Consider the following 27,112-nt stretch of genomic DNA (forward strand, 5'->3'; position numbering starts at 1 on the left):
AATTTCAGACAATTATTCTTTCTTTGCAGATGCAGCGGTGTTGAGCACTTTATCCTAAAAGTGATTGACAGGTTGCCAGATTTGGAGGTGGTGATTAATGTGCGTGACTATCCACAGGTTCCTGGATGGGTTCAGCCAGCCTTGCCTGTACTTTCCTTTAGTAAGGTATGTACCCTGGCCTGTAGCCCAACAAAGTGCATAAGAACAATCTACTTAAATTGATTTTATGGTATATCATTAGCTTAACTAAATTAAGGCATTTACTTGCATTACTTGTGACTCCGCCTTTAGATTATTAACACTGAAACACCCCTGATAAAACACTGTGCGGTGTATATTTTCACAACACTGTCATAAAAAAACTCACCTGCGGCAACTTCCTCCCGCTTTTTACTACTGCTCATTTAAATTTGTTATTATCAGAGCCGGCCAACTTTATCGTGTGGAGCTAATGTCTATCGAGTGGGTAATACATCATACACAGTATCATAGAATTATGTCGAATTGCCATAAAGCAGTTTGTGTTTCTCGCTTGTTCTCGCTTCTCACAAGACTTTTATTTCCAACTTGCTGGGATGTTAGTCCCCATGTTGCAAGGTTGGTTTTCTGCCTGGAGATGCTGGGGGGAGTGGGGAAAGTCACCATTCTCTCCACAACAGGTTATGGGCTCTATGCACGGCGGTATTTCCGGTGAAGGATTAAGGATGCTCGATAACCATTTTCTTAATCAAACCCACGAATATTCATTTTAGTTGTTTGAACTTGTCTCTGTCATCATTGTCATTGCTATCTTTACTGCTACTGTTATGATTGCTAGTTTCACTTTTATTTTTTGTTGTTGTTTCACTGTTGTAATTGCTGTTGCTGTCTTTTGCTCTCACCATTGTGATCACCACTGCCATCACCATTGTCATTTATTATTAATATTATTATTATAATTATTATTATTATTATTATCATCAATATTGCCGTTGTCAATGCTGTATTAGAATTAAGTGTCATTGTCTTCACTAATGCAATAACTTCCCCCCTTATCTCTTTATGGGTTTTTAATGCACCACAACATAGAATAGGGAAATAAAAAAAAAAGGAAGGAATAAGTATATATGGAAACGTCTCACAAATACCAAGGCAGGCAAGACAGGCGAGAAGTGGTTTCAATGGGACAGCATCTCTGTCCCAATTTGAGACACTCTCGCACTGTACTCCCTATTTTAATGCACCTTAGACATTGCACATAACACACACAAAAAAAAAAGAAAAAAAAGAGGAAAAGATAGGGACTGATGAGATGTGGGGGAAGGCTATCTTATATTATATTATCTTATATATTATATTATCTTATTATATCATATTTTATTTTATGCAGGATTGACAATGGCAATTGTTACATAGGAGGAAGGATGGAAATAAAAATCTACCAACACAATATGGGCACTATGATGGTAGTGGGGAGTGGGATGGTGATTGTAATGACAATGGTAATAAATAATAAATGGTTACTTTGTTTACGCATACCCACACACACACATACCCACACTCACACCTGCTCACATTCACACTTAGATCAAACACTTAAATCACTCTTGTCACTGCTGGAATTATGGATTTACAAGATTGCTCACTACTGCACTATGTTGGTTTGTTTGTATGTATGTCTGACTGTTAAATAAAAATAAAAAAAAAAAAAGGATGCTCGATAACTTCCGCCGATCGTAGAGTCCAATGCAATACCGAGAATTTATATTGAATTTTATACTCCATGGTTATAATAAAGAAACGTTAGTCACAAAAACGACACCCCTCGTTGTGTTTATGCTTCTTTTTGAAATTATATTAAATAAACATAACTATATATAAAATTACATCTAAACGTATGTACGTTTCGTTTCAAAGACGGGAGGACAGTAAATTTTGAAGACTCTGCCATAATCCCGTTTTCCTCGGTTCTCCTCCTCTTTATTCTCCACAACCGGAAATGGACGAGCATCCTTGCGTCAAATGCGGAACTTATGCGTGCATATAGCTCATTGAACCATTCAAATGATTACTAAATGGTTTTATTAAAGCTACACTGTGTAACTTATTTAGTTCATTCTTAGCTAAAAACACTTAGTTCTTTCAAAAATATATGTGTTCATTAATGTATATTTACTTCGTTCAAGTAATAAAGTATTCTCGTGAGTGTATAATATGCCATTGAAAATGCATACATTAGCCACAAAGGGACATACCCGTTAATTCAAGCTTCGCCTTTCGCGTGGCACCGTGTCGAATGTGAGGAGGGGGATTGCTTGAGACTAATACCATATTTTCCGCACTATAAGGCGCACTTAAAAGCCTTTAATCTTCTGAAAAAACGACAGTGCGCCTTATAATCCGGAGCACCTTATATATGGATCAATTAGTTAACAACGCTCCGCGTTATTAAATTCGCTTTGTCACACGGCCAGTTCAACCTCGTATAAATCATGTTATGTGTGTCTCCCGCTCACGAGGGCTCACACTTAACAGACACCCAAACAGACACGCTGTCCCCGGCGCTGCTCGCGCGTCACAGAATGTTCAAAAAGCGCTCCCCATTCACAGTAACCGGGTCGTCTCATTCAAAACAGCCAGCTGTTGCTGTCAGCGAGCAAACGCACATTGAATACTCAGGATATGACATCAAATATACATTTCGAATTAATAATTGTTCCTAGATTAACAAAACCTGCGGCGCTCGTTGACTGAAATCCTATTGTAAACATAATCCTCTGATCATTCGGACTTGTTATTTCCAGCCATTTCGGCGCGTGACATACGTCACTCACGACACCCCGTTAGCGATTGGCTATGGCAGATCGTGAGTGACTTTGGGCAGATCCAATAGATTTGAATAGTAAACCCGCCTACAAGAAAGGAAACGTTTCTCAATGGAGCGGTTCCAGACTCTATGTGGAAATGAAATGAACTAGAATCTGGTTGAACCAGGCTAGGGGTATGCTCCCCCGTAAGAAAATTATATTCCATATTTTAAAGCATAAATCTGATGAATTTTGAGATGCATTTTTTGCCAACCTGGGGAGAGCTGGAGAAACTTAACTTCAGCCATGAGTCAAAAATATTATTGCCTCCGTAGCTTTAGCTAATAATAATAATAATAAAAATAAAAAAGACCGATACCTATCCGTTACCAACGCAGTTTAAAAAAAATCAAGTAGAATTTCTGTTTGTTGAACTGATAATCACTCTTTTGTGTGTTAAACACAATCTACTTAATACAGACAACGTCCTTATAAAGAAAAAAAAATGATCATAACCTATGACAAAAATTGTATTATAAACTAGATTAGTGGGTAACTAATTTTAAATTTAATAATTTTATAAAATCAGAACATTTAGTGGAAACAATTAATAGTGAGGAAAAATAAGAGACGATAAGTGTAGCAATAAATCTGGTAAAACATTGCTCTTTGTATTGTTGTAAAATACATTCATGAAAAACAAGACAAAAATCAAAAAGATCAATTATTTTATAGTCTACTATAAAATTAACAATATATATATATACAGTATATATATAGCACAAATGTATAGCACAGCTGTTTAATGAGGCAGCAACATATGATAGATAGGACAGATCAGAACAAAAAAATATTATTAAATAATCTTTCATTTCGCAAAAGTATTATGATATGATTATGAAAGACCCCAATAGAGCAATAGAGTGCTGCACACAGCGCTTATGCGCATCCCGACCGCTGAATGATGCGCTTGAGGCAACATGAGTCACAACGCGCAGCTCTGTTTAGACCAAGGGGGTTATCCAACGACCGGAAGTTGAAGCCTCGCGGGAGCTGACATCTTGTATCAGAACTTCACTTGCGTTAGCATTCCCATTGACTCCCATTCATTTTGGCGTCACTTTGACAGCGAATAACTTTACATCTGAGGCGTTTGAAGACCCCATTTGTCCTTTATTTATTTCTAAAGAAACACGACAGTGTATAAATAGCTCCATTACCTTGTAGCTTATGTTATGGTCCCGTAGAAGCAGTTTTAGTGAAAGTAGGCTAACGATTGCGTCATACCCACGCGACTCTCTGTCGCACAGGAGAGAGATTACCGTATGTACAGGAGGAGAAGCTCACGCTCATTCGGGGAAACGTGGGGCAAAATGAAAAAATAATTAATCAGAATACCTAGCAAAAGTGTCTCCTGCTCCTAGCTCATGGACAGCTCCTACTCACACTCTCCGCCTCTGCATGTTTCGGAAGGGAATGATTCAGATTTCTCATGCCACAGCACTAGAAGACAGACGGGTTGCTCTCATCACATTACGTAGTCAAGCTCTGTTTGAGTCTGCGCGTCAGGGACGGAAGTGCTAAAAAATCGCCAAAAACGGGCTGCAATCGTTTCAATGGAGTTCCAATGAGATGGCTCTGTCCATTTCTTTTACTGTCTATGGTTTAGACTAAGGGGCCATTTACACCTGGCCACTTCATGCGTTTTCTGTGATCGGATAGCTATCCGATCGTGAAAAGACCAGGTGTAAATGCCCCCTGAAACGCATTCGAGACAGATTTGAATCCGATCGCTCAAACCACTTCAGGAGGTGGTCACTTCAGGAGTGATTCCAGACGAAACTGGACAAGTGTAAATGCGTCTGGTTCTTGAAACCACATTTGTAAATTTTACTGCTCCCAAAAATCCTAAAAATTAAACACGTGAGAGCGAGTTACAGGCTATATATCATGCTATTTTAGTCAGATATGACGACGCTACTGCGACGCGCATCACCTCAGATGAGCAGCTGAACGCCTATCAAGCCAACGCGCCGCAATCTATCGCAAATCAAAGTGAAAGTAAGTCACAGACGATTAACACTACCATCTTCATTAAAAGTAAAGAAACGAAATTATCTTACCAGTTCTGTTGCCGCTCTCTCTTATCACCGTCTCTGCTGATTTTGAAATTAGCCGATGATCAATAAAATGCAGCTCATATCTGTTGCTTTCGGTGACGTGCACTTCATTAACCACATACTGTATAGCGCGGGAATTGAAGGGGAATCGGATTTATATCTGTTTTGCACAAACACATTTATGTGACCAGGTTTAAATGGAATCGTTTTGATAAATCAGATAGCTAACGTTATCCGACCTGAGAAAACGCATGAAGTGGCCAGGTGTAAACAGCCCCTAAGTTACGCATTGAGTTCAAAGCACAAAGGAAATACATATCGATGCATAGTGTATTATACAGTTATCTATCTATTAGATAATTATACATTATCTATCTATGCAATAGTTTATTGAGCCTTTTCTTTTAACAGTTTTACATTTCAGTTACTGTGCGCGTGAAGAACAATAGTGCTCTCCAATGTTGTGATAGACACACGTTAAAGGAACATGATTGAGGTAGCCTACTACTGCAAGATAGTCAATTCATGTGAAACCATAGAGCTTTATCTACAGATTAAGTATACTATTAACATTTAATCATCTTGGAGAGAGTTTCATCGTTGCCGAACGCGACGCGCTGTGCTGTTTGACTGTTGAATGAATGACGGACGGCGCGCTGTACTGTTTGCCGAATGGAGAATGACTGACGAGTCGACGCGCTGTTTGTTTGAATGCTGAATGGAGAATTACTTACAGCTGCAGCGGAGGGAAAAGTTTACGTGATCTTGAATTGAATAACTTAAATATTAATTTCTATCTCACATTATACTATAGTATGGCTTCATATTATACCCCCTCCCTTCCTCCCTCCCTCCCTCCAAACATTTTCTCGTCGAATCTGCACGATTCACATAGGTCACCTATTTTGGTTTCAAAACGGCGAATTTCGCCGAAAGGTGAGTAGTTTTCATGTCTGATGGCAACGCAACAGGCAAATCAACAAGACAAAAGTAAATATTGGAGTGGCCTTTCCAAGATGGAAAGAGCTCATGACGAGAAAGATTTTATAAAGGACGCCGACGTTGCCTGCTTTCTTCTCGACAGGTAACGTTAATTAAGCCTATTTGTGTATATTGGAAGTTTTATTGTTGCTTGGTGGAATTATATCATGGTGTGCTGCCTGTGTTCCAGTGCACTTTCACGGGTTACAGGTTGCCTGGAACGCAGCATTAGTTAGCTGTTTCTAAGTGAGACTTTCACCTTCACTTTCACATCTGTCCTGTAATCGTATTCATTTAAGACGTATTATTGTATGATCTAAATATTTTTCACACTATAACACCTTACTATAACTAGCCTACTTTTCAGTATGAAAATGATATAGCCTACAATGTAAACTTTGCCATACGCTAGTGATGTTGTACAACATACAGAATAACGATAGTAAAAGTTACTTTACTAAGATTAACTTGCATTTGTCTGAGAACCTGATAACTGATGTTAGCAATGAAATGGTAAAAAAATAACGAAAACATAAAACTATTATTCATTTTACATAGATGTCATAACCTATATGTTACCTGACAAATTAAATTACTGCAAATTATAATAGTTTTCTAAAATAACCTCATCACTTGAAGGAACACTCATGGACGAGGTCGAACTGGAAGCCATGTTAATCTTGGACTACATTGGCCACCGTAGGAGTTAAAACGAAATCGGAATTGAGAGGAACAGAAACTAATATTGACTGGATGGTCATATATTTTTTCACCGCTAGATGGGGGTAAAAATCACACAGTGTAGCTTTAAGTTGAAATAGTTGCCAAGTGCCCCTTTAAGAGATATGTTTAGTCGGGATTAGATATTTTGTTAGTCAGAAAAGGCTTCCATCTTGCCACCCTGCCCCATTGCCCAGACAGATGGAGAATACGAGAGCTCTGTGTCACCTGTAGGAAGCAATTGGTACTTGGCAGAAACCGGTACAAGCCACTTGACAGCTTTCCTTATCAGTTTTCTCTTTGCCTTTTGGAGGGATGCTCTGTTTTTGGTTGTTTCTGTTCTTGAATTTCATAGTTGTGCCATACTTTCTCTACTTGTTAATTACTATCTTCTCTGTGTTCCACGATCTAGGGCCAATCCCAATTCTACCCCTTACCCCTTCCCTTTCCCCTAGCCCTACCCCTTCGCCTTCCCCTTGACCCTTGAAACAGAGTGGCAATGCGTAGGGGTGAAAATATTCCCCTAAGAAATGGGACACCACTACGCCTCCGTTAAATGTCATTATAAGTCGTCGCTAGCGCCTACGTCACAGGAGATGCGCCGATGTTTATCACAACTTCCAAGATCCCGTCGACAGCTGCAGTTATCTCAGTTGCGTGGGTTACAGCTATTTTCTTGCATCTTGTGAAGTTCGCAGGAAACAACGGAGACGACGAAAATATGTTGCGGGACTATCATTAGCAAACTACAGTCATTTCAGCGATTTTTTTTTTTTTTTTTTTTTTTTTTTTTTTTTTTACAAACGTTTCTGTGAAGAAACTGACCGTAAATATGAACACAATATTGAGTGTAACATAAAGCAAATCATTATTTGTCGTTACAATACTTATTAAAGCCACAAATACTTAAATTTATGGGTCTCCTTTGTCGCTTGGGCAGCCAGCCCTGGGTTAGCAGTGACACTTCTCATACCCCTTCGTTTGAAGTGTGCTCCCGAAAAATCTTCGTTTGAAGGGCTATCTGGCCCTTCACCCTAGCCCTCCCCCTCCAACCAAAAGAGAATTGGGACAGCCCTACCCCTTCACGTGGACGCGCAAAACGGAGGGGAAGGGGAAAGTGAAGGGGTAAGGGGTAGAATTGGGATTGGCCCATATGCCCTGAAAATTTTTTTTAATTGCTTTCATCTAAGTGATGCAATTCAGCAGTGAGAGCACATTGATGATACTTAAGCTCTTTGTGGCCCATGGCTCTTGTAGTAGTATGCAACCAAGAAGATGTCAGAAGAATCTTACAGGAACAGCTAAGATTTATTAGGAATAAATCAATAAATTCAGGTATAGCCAGGTGTGTATTATTATTATTATTATTATTATTATTATTTTTAATTAGGTGCAAAAGTTCTGACGTTATTTATCTTTGTTTTATTTTTTTATCACAGAAACTGTGTATGTGTGTGTGTGTTTTAAAGCAGCTAAAATCTTTAACCCCCTTAATTTTGGCTTTGGTATGACACCAGCATCTATCAATACTAAATCTATACAATAGGTGACAAATAACCAGCCTCAAAAGATTACTGAGTTGAAAGCAAATCTATTAAGAACACTGGATGAAACTGCTGTAACAGATGTGTGCTTGTTTTCAAGAATATAAATAGTTCTCAGTGCTCCATACTTCGTATACTAGTTTGTATACCACATGGTCCAAACTGGCACAATAGAATCAAAATGTAACAAATAAAATAAACTTGTCGCTGATGGTATTTCTGGAATAGTAGGCTGGTGACCTGGCTTGAATATGCTTTTATCCCTTTATGTGGGTGTCAAAATGAGAAATAATTAAATTCCATATAACACATTAGTTGTTATACATCAAACAGTGAATGATCAACATTTACAGCATTTATTAAGTTGGCTTGAGAAAGCCAACTTACTGAAATCCTATTTAAACATATTATTATTATTCTTCTTACTCAAAATGTTCTGACTGCTACTCCTCCTAGAGCTTTAACTCTACAAACTCCAAACTCGGGTCAGACCTTCAGACTGTTCTGACTCGAGTTGCTATATCTTTTTAGACTGATTCGACTTTCAGATTTCTTAAAAATTAATATTAAAAATCATAAAAATCCCATTGACTTTCATTGCATCATGGTCATATTGAGCCAAGACTACGGTGGCCCAATAGCGTACAACAAAAACTCAAATCTAAATTCCCTGAAGCCCTAGACTCAATTAAACTACCATTCTATATGTACTAATGAACTTTATCTATCTATCTATCTATCTATCTATCTATCTATCTATCTATCTATCTATCTATCTATCTATCTATCTATCTATCTATCTATCTATCTATCTATCTATCTATCTATCTTTCTTTCTTTCTTTCTTTCTAACAAATCTATCCATCTTTCTTTCTACCTAACTAATCTATCCATCTTTCTTTCTAACAAATCTATCGTTCTTTCTTTCTAACTAATCTATCCATCTTTCTTTCTAACAAATCTATCGTTCTTTCTTTCTAACTAATCTATCCATCTTTCTTTCTAACTAATCTATCCATCTTTCTTTCTAACTAATCTATCCATCTTTCTTTCTAACTAATCTATCCATTTTTCTTTCTAACTAATCTATCCATCTTTCTTTCTAACTAATCTATCCATCTTTCTTTCTAACAAATCTATCCATCTTTCTTTCTAACAAATCTATCCATCTTTCTTTCTAACTAACTAATCTATCCATCTTTCTTTCTAACTAACTAATCTATCCATCTTTCTTTCTAACTAACTAATCTATCCATCTTTCTTTCTAACAAATATATCCATTTTTCTTTCTTTCTAACTGATCTATCCATCTTTCTTTCTAACTAATCTATCCATCTTTCTTTCTAACTAATCTATCCATCTTTCTTTCTAACAAATCTATCCATCTTTCTTTCTAACAAATCTATCTATCCATCTTTCTTTCTAACAAATCTATCCATCTTTCTTTCTAACAAATCTATCGTTCTTTCTTTCTAACTAATCTATCCATCTTTCTGTCTAACTAATCTATCCATCTTTCTTTCTAACTAATCTATCGTTCTTTCTTTCTAACTAATCTATCCATCTTTCTTTCTAACTAATCTATCCATCTTTCTTTCTAACGAATCTATCCATCTTTCTTTCTAACAAATCTATCCATCTTTCTTTCTACCTAACTAATCTATCCATCTTTCTTTCTAACAAATCTATCGTTCTTTCTTTCTAACTAATCTATCCATCTTTCTTTCTAACAAATCTATCGTTCTTTCTTTCTAACTAATCTATCCATCTTTCTTTCTAACTAATCTATCCATCTTTCTTTCTAACAAATCTATTGTTCTTTCTTTCTAACTAATCTATCCATCTTTCTTTCTAACTAATCTATCCATTTTTCTTTCTAACTAATCTATCCATCTTTCTTTCTAACTAATCTATCCATCTTTCTTTCTAACAAATCTATCCATCTTTCTTTCTAACAAATCTATCCATCTTTCTTTCTAACTAACTAATCTATCCATCTTTCTTTCTAACAAATATATCCATTTTTCTTTCTTTCTAACTGATCTATCCATCTTTCTTTCTAACTAATCTATCCATCTTTCTTTCTAACTAATCTATCCATCTTTCTTTCTAACTAATCTATCCATCTTTCTTTCTAACAAATCTATCCATCTTTCTTTCTAACAAATCTATCTATCCATCTTTCTTTCAAACAAATCTATCCATCTTTCTTTCTAACAAATCTATCGTTCTTTCTTTCTAACTAATCTATCCATCTTTCTGTCTAACTAATCTATCCATCTTTCTTTCTAACTAATATATCCATCTTTCTTTCTAACAAATCTATCCATCTTTCTTTCTTTCTAACTAATCTATCCATCTTTCTTTCTAACAAATCTATCCATCTTTCTTTCTAACAAATCTATCCATCTTTCTTTCTAACAAATCTATCCATCTTTCTTTCTTTCTAACAAATCTATCCATCTTTCTTTCTAACTAACTAATCTATCCATCTTTCTTTCTAACAAATCTATCCATTTTTCTTTCTTTCTAACTAATCTATCCATCTTTCTAACTAACTAATCTATCCATCTTTCTTTCTAACTAATCTATCCATCTTTCTTTCTAACTAACTAATCTATCCATCTTTCTTTCTAACAAATCTATCCATTTTTCTTTCTTTCTAACTAATCTATCCATCTTTCTTTCTAACAAATCTATCCATCTTTCTTTCTAACTAATCTAGCCATCTTTCTTTCTAACTAATCTATCCATCTTTCTTTCTAACTAATCTATCCATCTTTCTTTCTAACTAATCTATCCATCTTTCTTTCTAACTAATCTATCCATCTTTCTTTCTAACTAATCTATCCATCTTTCTTTCTAACAAATCTATCCATCTTTCTTTCTTTCTAACTAATATATCAATCTTTCTTTCTAACAAATCTATCCATCTTTCTTTCTAACAAATCTAACCATCTTTCTTTCTTTCTAACAAATCTATCCATCTTTCTTTCTTTCTAACTAATCTATCCATCTTTCTTTCTAACTAACTAATCTATCCATCTTTCTTTCTAACTAATCTATCCATCTTTCTTTCTAACTAACTAATCTATCCATCTTTCTTTCTAACAAATCTATCCATCTTTCTTTCTAACAAATCTATCTTTCTTTCTAACAAATCTATCGTTCTTTCTTTCTTTCTAACTAATCTATCCATCTTTCTTTCTAACTAATCTATCCATCTTTCTTTCTAACAAATCTATCCATCTTTCTTTCTTTCTAACTAATCCATCCATCTTTCTTTCTAACAAATCTATTCATCTTTCTTTCTAACAAATCTATCCATCTTTCCTTCTTTCTAACTAATCTATCCATCTTTCTTTCTAACTAATCTATCCATCTTTCTTTCTAACTAATCTATCCATCTTTCTTTCTAACAAATATATCCATCTTTCTTTCTAACAAATCTATCCATCTTTCTTTCTTTCTAACAAATCTATCCATCTTTCTTTCTAACTAATCTATCCATCTTTCTTTCTAACAAATCTATCCATCTTTCTTTCTTTCTAACAAATCTATCCATCTTTCTTTCTAACTAATCTATCCATCTTTCTTTCTTTCTAACAAATCTATCCATCTTTCTTTCTAACTAATCTATCCATCTTTCTTTCTAACTAATCTATCCATCTTTCTTTCTAACTAATCTATCCATCTTTCTTTCTAACTAATCTATCCATCTTTCTTTCTAACTAATCTATCCATCTTTCTTTCTAAAAAATCTATCCATCTTTATTTCTAACAAATCTATCCATCTTTCTTTCTAACTAATCTATCCTTCTTTCTTTCTAACTAATCTATCCATCTTTTTTTCTAACAAATCTATCCATCTTTCTTTCTACCTAACTAATCTATCCATCTTTCTTTCTAACAAATCTATCGTTCTTTCTTTCTAACTAATCTATCCATCTTTCTTTCTAACTAATCTATCCATCTTTCTTTCTAACAAATCTATCCATCTTTCTTTCTACCTAACTAATCTATCCATCTTTCTTTCTAACTAATCTATCGTTCTTTCTTTCTAACTAATCTATCCATCTTTCTTTCTAACTAATCTATCCATCTTTCTTTCTACTTAACTAATCTATCCATCTTTCTTTCTAACTAATCTATCGTTCTTTCTTTCTAACTAATCTATCCATCTTTCTTTCTAACTAATCTATCCATCTTTCTTTCTACTTAACTAATCTATCCATCTTTCTTTCTAACAAATCTATCCATCTTTCTTTCTACCTAACTAATCTATCCATCTTTCTTTCTAACAAATCTATCCATCTTTCTTTCTACCTAACTAATCTATCCATCTTTCTTTCTAACAAATCTATCGTTCTTTCTTTCTAACTAATCTATCCATCTTTCTTTCTAACTAATCTATCTATCTTTCTTTCTAACTAATCTATCCATCTTTCTTTCTAACTAATCTATCCATCTTTCTTTCTTTCTAACTAATCTATCCATCTTTCTTTCTAACTAATCTATCCATCTTTCTTTCTAACAAATCTATCCATCTTTCTTTCTACATAACTAATCTTTCCATCTTTATTTTTAACTAATCTATCCATCTTTCTTTCTAACTAATCTATCCATCTTTCTTTCTAACAATTCTTTCTTTCTTTCTTTCTTTCTTTCTTTCTTTCTTTCTTTCTTTCTTTCTTTCTTTCTTTCTTTCTTTCTTTCTTTCTTTCTTTCTTTCTTTCTTTCTAACAATTCCATCTTTCTAACAATTCCAAATCTATCCATCTTTCTTTCTAACAAATCTATCGTTCTTTCTTTCTACCTAAGTAATCTATCCATCTTTCTTTCTAACTAATCTATGCCTCTTTCTTTCTAACAATTCTTTCTTTCTCTTTCTTTCTTGTTCATGTTAGCATGGGGCATGATACTAGCTACATGTTAATCATGCTAGCTTCTTGTTAAAAACATGCTAGCATGATGTTAGCAACATGATAATCATGTTATTATGATGTTAGCATGATGTTAGCTACATGCTAATCATGCTAGCTTCTTGCTAAAAACATGCTAGCATGATGCTAACAACATGTTAATCATGCTAGCATGATGTTAGCTACATGTTAATCATGCTAGCTTCTTGCTAAAAACATGCTAGCATGATGCTAGCAACATGCTAATCATGTTATTATGATGTTAGCTACATGCTAATCATGTTAGCATGATGCTAGCTACATGCTAATCATGCTATATTCTTGTTAAAAACATGCTAGCATGATGTTAGCAACATGTTAATCATGCTAACATGATGCTAGCTACATGCTAATCATGCTAGCTTCTTGCTAAAAACATGTTAGCATGATGCTAGCAACATGCTAATCATGCTAGCTACATGTTAGTTATGCTTGCTTCTTGCTAAAAACATGTTAGCATGATGCTAGCAACATGTTAATCATGCTATTATGATGCTAGCTACATGCTAATCATGCTAGCTTCTTGTTAAAACATGTTAGCATGATGCTAGCAACATGCTAATCATGTTAGCATGATGCTAGCTACATGTTAGTCATGCTAGCTTCTTGCAAAAAACATGCTAGCATGATGCTAGCAACATAATAATCATGCTATTATGATGCTAGCAACATGCTAATCACGCTAACAACATGCTAATCATCTTAACTACATGCTAATCATATTAGCATCAAGCTAGCTACATGCTAATCATGTTAGCTTCTTGTCAAAAACATCTATCTATCTATCTATCTATCTATCTATCTATCTATCTATCTATCTATCTATCTATCTATCTTTCTTTCTAACTAATCTATCTTTCTAACTAATCTATCTTTCTAACTAATCTATCTTTCTTTCTTTCTTTCTTTCTTTCTTTCTTTCTTTCTTTCTTTCTTTCTTTCTTTCTTTCTTTCTTTCTAATTCCATCTTTAAAACTTCATTCAAACTTCAAGATTCTTCAAATGCTCTGGTCCGGCTTTCTCAAGCCAACTTAAAGTTTGTGTCATCAAACTTTTTTTTCTAGTTAATCTTGGTTTAGATTTAACCCCCTGAGCCCGACGGCGTCGTCGACGATGCCACACGTCACCTCCGATAAATGTTTACATAACTCGATGACAGATTTATCGATTTTCTTACCGTTTTTTCCAGCAGAAAGCTAACGAGCTAGCCATCACGGGGGTGTCTTTCGGGTCTTTCTAGCCTTTACAGAAGGTTTTCTATCCAGCCTGGAACTTGTGCTTCCTTTCAGAGGTTTTCAGCAATAAATCCAAACGCTTTATGTCAAACTTTGATAATCTTGAAGCCCATAATTCATAAATATTCGGTCATTTTTGCCGCTAGCTCTATGCTAGCGGACATCCTGGATATCACGTGATGTTTTCACGTGATGGTTTTTGACCAATTACAGGCTGATCCGTTGTAAACATTGGTGTGCGTCATTACGCATGAACCAAGCGCTGATATAGTGTAGAGAGATAGAGAGACTCACGGAGACGCGCAATTCACAGAGAAACACAGCGAAATGGACGTACATAAAGCGCTGGTCTATTTTGGTGCATTGCAGGATGAAGGATTTTCAGGAGAACAGAGCTTTTTGACAGATGAGGAACTAGATTACCAGGATAGACCCAGCTGAAGTGCCATTTATTTATTTACTGTAAAAAAGTATTATAGTAGTATAAATGTATTATAAAAGAATAAAAAGAACATAATAAATAAAAGAATAAATAAAATAGAAATGCAAAACCTGTGATGTGGCCCTCTGTGTGATTGCTGATTGTGATTCCATTTCCGATTTATTTTTTCATTTGTCTTTATGGTCCCATAACTTATTTTACATTCAGGTGACATCAATGTAACACAAATATGCTGAAAGTTCAATTTGTCCTGAAAAAAAGAGGTGTGTCAATTGTCTGTGCACCAAAGGGTTGATATTTTACAAGCTTTTTTAGTAAATGACACCAGACGGAAAATTTATTGTAAAAATACCCTTAGGTCTCAGAGGGTTAAACAACAAACAAATTTATTAATTAATGTTTGACTTAATATTAGTTTAATGCATCAAATAATGTTACCTTGCAAAACATACATTATTTATTATCAGTCAAATTATTTTTTTGCTTAGTTTATATAGTTTTTCTTTTTTACCCAACAAGGCTACAAACAAAAAAATCAAGTGCAAATACAAAAATAACATGGTTCTTAATAATCACCCTTTAGTAAATGTATGAACACCGTCTGTGCCCCCTGTTAACATGTTAATGTCACATTTCCCATTCCATGACTAGTAAAATAATCGCAACGCATTCTCTGTAAAATTCCACAGGGTGATCTGAGATGGGTAAAAAAGGTTCTCTTACGAGAGGTTCTCTCGTATTGCGTAAGCTAGCTTACGCTACGGGAAAGATTCATCTTTGCTGAGAAGTTGAAGCCAAAAAATTATTCCATAATTTTGTAATCATTGTCAACGCAATCTCTTCTGAGGCAGACCATGAGCGGGCTAGCTAGCGGCTCATTGGTTTGCTCAGAGAGAATGCACGAACCTATGGGAGAGCGGCGCTGAGTCAGCGGCCAATGAGCGGACGGCGCTCGCTCACTGCGTCACAGCCCGCCAAAAGGGGCGTGGTATAAAGGTAGCTCTCCCAGGCTCGTTCGTCGATTCTTCATCATCATCCGCTGTCCTGGGAAGAAGCCGCCATCGTCGAGAAGGCATCTTTTAGCGAGCTCCGGAGTCTGAGGAAGCCGGCCGTCTGCCACCTTCAGCCGCCCAGCAAGCTAGCGCCATCCGACGCGTATCCTTTATTCCACCTTTTCACAAAAGAGCCGAGCGTCAAGATGCCTCGAATCTTTTTCAAGATGCCTTGAATTTCCTGCGGCTCATGCCGCTCTTCACTCGAGGAAGAAGATCGCCACCCCATCTGCGTTCTCTGTCTCGGAGTGGATCACGCAGAGCTCGCCCTCACCAACGGAGGATGCGACCACTGCGAGGACCTGCCTCTGTCCTCCCTGCGGGCACGACTGCAGGCGGTCAAAACCGCTCCCGCGCCGCCTCTCACTTCGCCGCGGAAGAAGAAACGCCGCTCCCAGAGGCCGCCGGAGCCCCCTGCGGATCCATGCGGGCCGCTGCCGCCGCCCACCGACCGCTCTCCCTCTCCGCCCCAGCCGGACATACAGTTGCCGCCGAGTGGCCGCTCTGTCGCCTCCGACGACACCGCGGATGAGAAGGACTCCTGTTCGCTGCACGCTTCTGACAGCGAGGATTGGTCGTCGATCGGCTCATCGACGAGAGAGTCTGCGGGGACCCGCGCTGGCATCGAGGAGGAACTAACGTGCCTCCTTTCACAGGCCGTCAACCGCCTGGGTCTCGAGTGGTCTCCTCCCCCCGAGCAACCACCGAACCGCATGGATGGGAAGTTCCTGCACCGGCGCCCGGCCCCCGCCTGCAGCCGGGGTGCACCATTCCTGCCTGAGCTACACAACGAGCTCACGAAATCCTGGAATGCCCCTCTTTCGGCTCGTAACCGCTCCGATGTGTCCGCTTCGCTGTGCTCAGTGGACGGAGCCGCCGAGAAGGGTTATACTGCCATGCCGCCCGTCGAGGACCTGGTCGCCGCTCATCTTTGCCCGCCCTCTGCTAGATGCCGTTCTTCCCCTACGCTTCCTTCTAAAGCGTGCAGAGCGACCTCTAACTTTCATGCCCGCGCCTATGCTGCCGCCGGACAGGCCGCTTCAGCGCTGCATTCCATGTCAGTCCTCCAAGTGCTCCAGAGTGACATCTTGTGCGAGATGGCGAACAGCGGTAGGAACCCGCCCATCCTCTCGGATCTGAGAAGCGCTACGGATCTTTCCCTTCGCGCCACTAAAGCCGCCGCACAAGCCCTGGGGAAATGCATGGCCGCCCTCTGTGTCGCTGAGAGACACTTGTGGCTCACGCTTACCGACATGGGAGATTCAGAACGCGCCGTGTTCCTCAACGCGCCTATCTCTCCGACCGGTCTCTTCGGATCTGCCGTCACGGGCATCGTTGACCGCTTCTCCGAGGTACAGAAAGCGACTCAGGCCATGAACTTGTTCCTGCCCCGCCGCGCTAGCTCTTCGGCAGGCCGCTCTCACGAGCCACCCGCCAGAACCCCACATCAGCGCCCGCCTCAGCAAGCTCAGCAGCCCCAGCGTAGACAGGGCGGACGCCCTCGCTCTCGCTCTGACAGCCGCCGCAGACAGCCTCCTCCTCGGGGGCCTCGACCCAAGATCGCGCTGAAGCCCGATCAACAGAAGTCTGCCTAGCACAGCTGAGAAAAAGGCGGCTCTCTCCTGCTGCGGCCGGACCGCCGTCAAAGCTTCGCCCACTGTTAGTCCCCGTCTCATCGCCGACTACAGTAGAGTTCACCGCCACAATCAAGCCGGTTTCCCTGCCCGCTTGCGAGCGACTAAAAGCCGTTTTCACGGCTACCCAGAGAGTTCACAAAAAGAGCATAAAAGCCTCAAGTGTAAAAAATGTGCCCACAAGCATGTGCTCACGTATACACACAAGCACCCTATGCCCCGGGTCTCACACAGAGCCCATTCTCACGGAGCGAGCACTATCCGCTCCAGTAGCAGAGAACATAAACACGCCCACGAGCCCGTGCGCGTGTCCCCCCTCTGCCCGCTCTGTCACACGGCCCATAAACTCCTCTCTGAGTGTAAGTCCCGTTGCCAACCACATTATAAGCGTGCCCACACCCAGTGTCCAGCCCGCTATGTGCAGCAATCAGGGCGAAATCGCCATTCAACCGCTAGCCGCATGCTGCGAAGCGTGGGAAGCCATCCCCGGCATCTCCCCGTGGGTTTTAAGCATAATAAAGAATGGCTATCGATTACAGTTTCGTCGCCGCCCGCGCGTGCGGCTCGAATCCACTGTCAGCCCGGCTGCTATGAACACGCTTCGCTCAGAAATAGCCAAGCTACTGCAGAAGGGCGCTATAGAGAGAGTCCCGCCATCTATGACCGAGTCGGGGTTTTACGGCCGTTATTTTCTGGTTCCCAAGAAAGACGGCGGCCTCAGGCCGATCTTAGATCTCAGGGCTTTGAACAAAGCGCTCATGAAGAGACCGTTCAAAATGCTCACAGTCAAGAAACTCCTCGCGCACGTCCGCCAGGGGGACTGTTTCATCTTTCTAGACCTGAAAGACGCCTATTTTCAGATCCAGATAAACCCTCATCACAGGCCATTCCTACGTTTCGCCTTCGAGGGTCAAGTTTACCAATATGCCGTTCTCCCGTTCGGCCTATCCTTAGCACCCCGTACGTTCACGAAGTGCATGGATACAGCGCTCGCTCCCCTGCGAAGTCAGGGGCTGCGCATTCTAAATTATCTGGACGACTGGCTGATTCTAGCAGATTCCCAGACGGAGCTTCTGTCGCACCGCGCAGTTCTCCTCAACCATCTGGAAGCGCTGGGACTCTCTGTCAACTGGACAAAGAGCTCTCTCCAGCCCAGTCAAACTATTTCATTCCTTGGAATAGATTTGAACTCTATCACAATGACGGCTCGCTTATCCACACAGCGCGCGCGCCGTGTTCAGCGCCTAGCCTCCTCCTTTCAGATGGGTACCCTCACATCCCTGAAATCTTTTCAGAGGATGCTGGGTTATATGGCCTCAGCCTCCGCTGTGCTACAGCTGGGTCTTCTGCACATGCGCCCCCTTCAACTCTGGTTAAAGAGCCACGTATCCCACCGCGAGTGGACTACGGGCCGCCAGATGATCAAGATTACTCAGACATGTATCACTGCACTGCAGCCATGGTCGGTAATCGAGTGGTTTCAGAGGGGCGTTACCATGGGTACTTTTTCTCGCCGGAAAGTCATCTCGACAGACGCATCCAACTCGGGTTGGGGTGCGGTTTGCGAGGGCTCACCGGCCGCCGGCCAGTGGTCGAGCCACGAGAGTTCCCTACACATAAACTGTCTGGAAATGATCGCGGTCGAGAACGCGCTGCTGTTTTTCCTCCCGCGCATACATGGTCACCACGTCCTGATTCGCTCAGACAATATGGCCGTGGTATCATACATCAACCGTCAGGGCGGCGTCAGATCCAAGAATCTCTTTCATCTGACACGCCGCATCCTGTTGTGGTCCCAGAGTCACCTGCTCTCGCTCAGAGCGACGCACGTACCGGGCCATCTGAACGACGGTCCAGACATGCTGTCCAGGAACCTTGTCTCCCCCGGAGAATGGTCCCTGCACACTCAAACAGTCCAAACGCTGTGGCGCCTATTCGGCAGAGAGGAGATAGATCTTTTCGCGTCAGAAGAGAACGCTCACTGCCCAATATTCTTTTCAAAGAGCGAGGATGCGTTAGCCCAGGATTGGCCCCGCCGCCCGCTCTATGCTTTTCCCCCGATTTCTCTGCATTCAGAGAATCAGGGACTCACGCCACTCGGTGCTCCTCATAGCCCCGCGCTGGGAGAATCAGATTTGGTTCCCGGAGCTTACGCGGCTGTCACAGACAGCCCCGTGGCCCATTCCAATCAGAGCAGATCTCCTCACTCAAGCCCGCGGCTCGATCTGGCATCCCCATCCACAGCGCTGGGCGCTTCATGCATGGGTGACCAACGACTACGCGTCGAATTGCCAGAAGGGGTTCTGAACACGATCAAACACACCAGAGCGGAATCTACCAGAAAGCTCTATGCTGCAAAATGGTCTGTGTTCTCCAAATGGTGCACCGACAAAAACTTGGACCCACGGACGTGCGAGGTTTCGTCTTTGCTCGTGTTCCTTCAGGAGATGCTGGATAAGGGCAGGTCCCCATCCACTCTTAAGGTTTACGTGGCAGCCGTCGCGGCGTTCGTTGAACCCCGGCGCGCCCAGTCTCTGGGCAAAGACGAGCTAATCATCCGCTTCCTCAGGGGAGCCAGAAGGATGAACCCCCCTCGCCCCCCTACGGTGCCGGTCTGGGATCTTTCTATAGTTCTAGAAGCTCTGAAAGCCCCACCGTTTGAACCACTCGAGTCCGTGGAGCTAAAATACCTCTCGCTAAAAACCGTTCTTCTGACGGCACTCGCCTCAGTAAAACGTATGGGGGACATTCACGCGCTGTCTTCGAGCGCCGCGTGCCTTGAGTTTGGACCGAATGACTCCATAGTCATTCTGAAACCTAGACACGGTTATGTTCCAAAAGCGATTGGTACCCCTTTCAGGGCGCAAGTGATCTCTCTATCGGCGGTGCCTGCATCCGATAGCGAACGTGACGCTGATCGCCTCTGCCCGGTTCGGGCTCTCAGAGTGTACACTACACGCGTAGCCGCGTTCAGACGCTCAGAGCAGCTGTTTGTGTCGTTCGGTGGCCGCTCCAAGGGATTAGCTGCCTCGAAACAGACTCTATCCAGGTGGATAGTAGACGCGATTGCCTCTGCTTATGCCGCTAAAGACCTGCCTTGTAGGGCTGAACGATTAATTGCATTTGCGATAAAATCGCGATATGATGAAACGCGATTTTGTAATCGCAAGAGCTGCGATTACATTGGTCACGTGACACGCGAGAGAAAAGCAGTCTGCAAGATAAAGCATCAACTTGCCACGCTACGCGGTCTGGTGTTCAGAAAAGAACAGTTTAGTCTATTTTTAAGTGATATTGTGTTATTTATTCTCTCCTCCACAATCCTGGATCAGAGAATTTCAGAATCGAGTCTGAGCTTAGTTTTTAAACACAGATGCGTGATGACGCTGCGCGTGCTTTAGAAACGAACCGTGTTCTGAATCTGCTTGCTTCTATTTTCTCGCTCTCTCTCTCGCTCTCTCTCTTCCTCACTCACACACACAACACCGCTCGAACCTTTCAAAACATAGTAACGTTATTTCATAAAGTTCGGGATTGAACCGAATTACAAGGACATTCGCGGGCTTCATTGAACAGGTTTTGCTGCTTTGCTTGATGTTATAACGTTACACTTGCAGTGCGCGTTCTCTCCCGCGGGAATTTTCTTTACAAATGCTTCACAGAGGCATTATTTATGTCTTTTGGAATGCAGTCGGCTTATATATTAAAACCATGAAAATCACTGAGAAGGCTGCTTTCATTTTAAAATACTAACGCGTGCTTTGTGAAGAGCGCTCGTGCATGCAGCTGTGAGTGACTCATTGGTAAATGTACTTGCATGTCAAAATGCTTTTATGACGCGAAATTAATGTAAACACGGTCAGTTATATCTTAAACCAACAGGACAAACCACATTTACAATTTCAAAAGAGATATATGCATTAGTGTGAATGCAGCTTATCGTATCTAAACTGAGGGGAAATCACTCCAGCTCTTGAATGAAAAACATTCAGACAGCCTACTTTTAAATACTGAGACCACTCTTTGTTTATTGCTTGTAATGTTTTTTTTTTGTTTCTCTTTATTTACTAGCTTTTATATTTTGAAGCTATATTATTTTATATAGCCTATTTAAAATTCTTAAGATGTAATTGGTTTAATTAAATGTTTTTTATATTTATTTTTTAAAGTATGTGTTTTTACACATGTAATTAAATACATATTTTAAGAGTTATTAAGATAAATTAATAAGAAAAAAAGTAGATCAGATCATGAGCTATCTAAAGATTCCCATCCCTACTGTACAATGATTTATTGCTTGTCTTTGTCGACTAATACAGAAGGTAAATAACTTTTTTTTAAATCGCATATTAAATCGCAATCGCAATATTGGTTAAAAAAATCGCAATTAGATTATTTTCCAAAATCGTTCAGCCCTACTGCCTTGCCCTCTGGGCATCATTACCTATCACCAAAATCATGATCTGCCGATCACAGAATGGCAGGGGAATGGGAATCTTTTATCTATAATCTAGCAGAGTTTGCACCATTTTTAGAAATGAAACTAACTATAAATTAACTGTATTGAAGAAAAAAAAAAACTAGAAATAAATAGGCTACAGTCAAGATCTCGAAGAAGCACCAGCAAGTGTTTATTTAATTGTATTTAGAAAATGAGATACCTTAAGGCTACTGTAAGCCATCTTCCCCAAATAAGGCAGAGAAACATAACATTATTCCACATACATATATTCCGCATACATAATATTTTGATTTAGTTTTAGTCATATTTTAGTAATCTGAATTGTTTTAGTCAGTGCAATACAATAAGAATTCAGTTGACATTACTCTCTACAGTAGATTTAGTCAACTAAAATATTATCGACTTAAATTGTAATGCATTAATTTAGAATTTCTCTAAAATTTACAAACTCATTATATATTCCTGTAGAAAACATCTATTAAACCTGTTAATATGAAAAATTAGGCCTTGTGAGGCCCAGTTGCCCATACTTGGAACTAGCCTATCGGGAGGACTGGTGCGGCCTACTACCTACCTGTGTGCATCAGTCCCTGAAGCGGCCTGCTAAGGCTAGCTGTCCAATCCTGGGGTTCGGTCTCGGGGCAGCCTGTTAAAGGATTAGTTCACTTTTGAAAAAACTTTTGCTGATAATTTACTCAACCCCATGTCATCCAAGATGTCCATGTCTTTCTTTCCTCTGTCGAAAAGAAATTAAGGTTTTTGATGAAAACATTCCAGGATTTTTCTCCATTTAATGGACTTACATGGGAACCAGACGGTCCAAGGTCCAAAAGACAGTTAATAACAGTTTCAGATGCAGCTTCAAATGTCTTTAAACGACACCAGACGATGAATAAGAGTCTTATTATGCCAAACGATCGGTTATTTCAAAACTTATTCCAAAAATGTAACTTTTCTAAGGACAAATGCTAGCCTTGCTCTATTCTGTGAGGCGCGTTTGTAACGTCACGTAATACGTAATTACGTTCAAAAGGTCACGGGCGACGTAGCAGGAAGTACAGAATCAAAATCGTCCGACATCGTTGCTTTACCTTTTAATTCCTTTTTTGTAAACGCCGTTTGAGTTAGTTTGCTCGTTCAACCTATGCGTTCAACTTGTAAACACTGACTCTGTACTTACGGCTACGTAGCCCGTGACCTTTTGAACGGAATTACGTATTACGTGACGTTACAAACGCGCCTCACAGAATAGAGCAACGCTAGCATTTGTCCTTAGAAAAGTTACATTTTTGGAATAAGTTTTGAAATAACCGATCGTTTCGCATGATAAGACCCTTATTCATCGTCTGGTGTCGTTTAAAGACATTTGAAGCTGCATCTGAAACTGTTATTAACTGTCTTTTCGACCTTGTACCGTCTGGTTCCCATGTATGTCCATTATATGGAGAAAAATCCTGGAATGTTTTCATCAAAAACCTTAATTTCTTTTCGACTGAGGAAAGAAAGACATGGACATCTTGGATGACATGGGGGTGAGTAAATTATCAGCAAAAGTTTTTTCAAAAGTGAACTAATCCTTTAAGTCTGGCACAACACCTACAGCATCCTGGTGCCTGAACAAATTGCCCATGGCAGTGTACTCAGCAAGAGCGTAACACCCTTTAAGCAAGGGAATAATAACTACGCCACTATTCCTCAGTGGTGGCCCCAGATTGAAGGGCCTATCATTTATATGCATGGGCATCAGCTCATGGCAGTGCTCTGTCTTGAAGGGAGCGTAATTCAAAAAACAAAAATAAAATTAAGTTTGAACTCTCTGCTCAACCCGAGCCAACTTGGTGTGAGGTAGATTGATACAGAGCTGAGAATGGAGTACTCGGAACTACCCTGTATCAATGGGGGAGTAATAACCATCTGCCCCTGAGAATTTTAACAGGGTGCGTGCCTGCCAGTGGCTCTAGAGGTGACAGGGAATTTCCTGTGCCCAGCCTAGGGGAGTGGGGCTGGCTTGCAAGCCAATCCCATTGCTTGAGCTGTTGCTCAGCGAGCTGAGTGGAGCCTAATCTGGAGGCCCAAATCCATATTCTAGCTCTGTAGAGCATGGTCTGGCAAACAAAACGATCTCTTCACAGAGTGAAAGACAGCCTAACCGTGCTCGAAAAGACCCATTGTACTGCCTTACTGAAGGCCTAAACCTAGATCTTTAACAATCATGCCTCTACTACCAACCTACATTACTCTTAACACCCCCGAATGTACAGGCCTTGGTTAAACGACTCCCTATTAGGGGAGGAAGCTGTCGAAAATCGTCTGGATGGATTCGAAAACGCTAAAACTCAACTGTTTAACTCTGGAGGAGTTGTAAAATGAGCCTATTTCCAAAAAAAGTGGAGTATCTCTTTAAGGATAAGCGTCAGTATGTTTACTAATAGGCTACTGTTGCTTTAAAACTGGCAAGCAACACATATAATATACACACATATAACACGCGCACCAGATTTTCTCTCAAATGTTTGCTTTCGCATTAGACATAACCAACTCTGTTTATGTAAACCTTGTGTGTATTTGACATTATTAGCACAATGAGACTCTAAAGATAACTTAGTCAAGTGACCAGGCGCTGTTTGACAGGCTGTTATTTCCTGTGAGATTCGGGTGTATGCACTCAGAAAAGCGCATGTTAGAACAGCGCATAAGCATGCAAATTAAATGTTTAACCGGCAAGGCTTTAAAGCACATGCAAATAATGAACTTTTGTTAATTGCAGTGTCCGATTTTTGTAAAGCCGTACCCGCAGTGCTTAAAGGGGGGGTTGACTGATTTTTTCTTTGCATGATTGTGTTTATGAGCCGCAATATAACATGTATTTGTGTTATAACATGTAACATGTATAACATGTATTTTTCTTTTTTAAAAAGTCTTATTTTTCATAAACTTCACCTTTATTGTAAGCCGCGCTCTCCTCTGTCCTCGAACGACTGGTTGACTTCCTGATTCTATGAAACCACTCCCTCAGAAACAGGCAGTGGGCTCAGATTGGTTAGTTTGGGCCGGTGTGTTGTGATTGGCTAAACTGTCACTCACGTTGTCCGGAAGGTTAACGCCCATTACCTTTACGGGCGAAACGTGCATGCGCTGCAGTATCAGTTTGAGCAGAGACATTCTCTAGTTTGAGGCATAACCTCAGAACGAGAAAAGCGGCGATGAAAAGAGTCAAGCAGAATCTCACCACACGCGGCTCTTACTAAACGTTTCTGAATGATAATTTGCTACATTTTTTAACTTTATACACGTTTGTTTTACACAATCGCATCTGACTGGCAACAATAGCAACTGACTGGCTACTAATGTTATACTCAAACAGTGTTGGCATTAGTTTATGTTCTTGATCAAATCGAAAATAATGTCGTTTTAAACCCGTGTTTAGACCGTGTTTCCCCCTTGTCCGACCCGACCCCACCCGTATCCGACACAGTTGGATGTTTTTCACCTTTTTCAGCAAAATTTGTGGGTCACCCGTCCGTGCAGGACTCTGTGTATGTGCGTCACATTATACAGTATGTTGAGATAGAGGCGCCAGAACTGCAACTGATAGAATGCACTGTAATACGATACTACAATATTTCTTCAAAAGCAGATTGTGGAGACGTTTTAGTCGTCCACTATCAAAAATCATGATATCGCACACCCCCTATAGCTGACACTATGGGGAAATCACACCTTTTCTGTGTGAATACTGAAGCCCTATGAAAACTTGCAGACGAGAATTTGCCTGCCAATGTACAAGTGCACACAAAATAGAGGCGGGCTGCTCTTTTCTGAGGTTGCTTTATGGGCACGGTGTTCCACTTCAGTCCCTTCAAATGGACAAACTCTTTGTACATTAAATTAATTTTTGAATGCGGCTCTCTCCCCTCTAAAATTAATAGTTCATTTGCTAAATGATCTATGGTTCATTCAGAGAGTGTTTAACCACAGACAGGGGCTCTCCCAGTCTGTAATGTACACACCCACTGAGTTTGAGCCGAGAAGCCTTGAAGAGTTCTCAGGAAACACTCTGGCAGATCACACATTTGTCACAATTGACGGTTTTGCATCAGTGTGGGTAACACACTGTCGCAAAGCTGTGAAATTCGAAACAACAGCATTTCAAGTAACAAAATGACCAAAATCATGATATTGAACCGCTTGAAATATAATATATACCAATGTTTTTCCAGTACCTGTATGCCGCACAACCCTACTCGCGTGTATTGGTATAGTTATACTTTTGTTTACTGTTTAGACACCAGACTACCAGGACATCATGTACCCTGCATGGACATTCTGGGAGGGAGGTCCTGCTGTATGGCCCATCTACCCCACTGGACTAGGCCGATGGGACCTCATGAGGGATGACCTGAAAAAGTAACAAATTAAAATATTTAAATTCTCATTTCTTTTTAAAGCCTGATCTTATCCCAACATCTCAGTATATTATACAAATCCAGATTTAAGAATGCTTGAGAGTATACAGAGGATTAACACTAACATTCTATTCATTTTAAGGCCATTAGATGTTTTCTAATTTTTAGTTTACACTCTTCAGATCAGCTGCACGATGGCCCTGGAAGAAGAAAAGCCCAAAAGGATTCTTTAGAGGCTCCAGGTTTGTTGTGTCTCCAGAATACAGTTCAATGCAGAGTTGTTTTCAGTAAAGCTGATCAGTTTTTCCAATGTTTGAAGGACCAGTTCAGAGAGGGACCCTCTGATCCTTCTCTCAAGGGAAGCCCCTGACCTTGTTGATGCAGGGTACACCAAGAACCAGGCCTGGAAGTCAGAGAAGGTTTGTTTACTCTTTTAATATACAAGGCATGTAAAAAATAATCTATATTATGTAGAATTAAGTTAAATTCGTGATGAAATGTTAAGTAGCAAGTAGGCATGGGCGGTATCCAAATTTTCACACCGTCAAACCTCCTCCCTATTTTACCGCGGTATACGGTATTACCGCGTGACTAATTAAAAATTAAGAGATAAGGCTCAGATGGCATCACACATGATGACACGTTCAACCAGAGAGTGTCGGTTCCAATAATGCATCTAAAAACTGTCAATTAACTATTAGAAAACAGGAGATGCACATTGTCTCACACCAGAGAATGTGAGCAGAGTGGTGATATTTCCTCAAGAGAG

At 40.3% G+C, this 27,112-nt stretch overlaps 1 protein-coding gene across 3 annotated transcripts in view; it reads left to right on the top strand.

The window, feature by feature from the left end:
* poglut1 (protein O-glucosyltransferase 1) overlaps positions 1-27,112 on the top strand; it is a 46,913-nt gene that overhangs the window by 1,354 nt on the left and 18,447 nt on the right. For all 3 annotated transcript variants that reach the window (XM_089132260.1, XM_089132259.1, XM_089132258.1), the window contains exons 4-7: positions 30-165; positions 26,223-26,344; positions 26,526-26,585; positions 26,663-26,762. In XM_089132260.1, coding sequence (XP_088988386.1) covers positions 30-165; positions 26,223-26,344; positions 26,526-26,585; positions 26,663-26,762 — 418 coding nt within the window. The remainder of the gene's footprint in view (positions 1-29; positions 166-26,222; positions 26,345-26,525; positions 26,586-26,662; positions 26,763-27,112) is intronic.

The sequence above is a fragment of the Pimephales promelas genome, chromosome 6 (genome assembly GCF_988280905.1).
Source record: "Pimephales promelas chromosome 6, fPimPro1.hap1.1, whole genome shotgun sequence".
Lineage (NCBI taxonomy): Eukaryota > Metazoa > Chordata > Actinopteri > Cypriniformes > Leuciscidae > Pimephales > Pimephales promelas.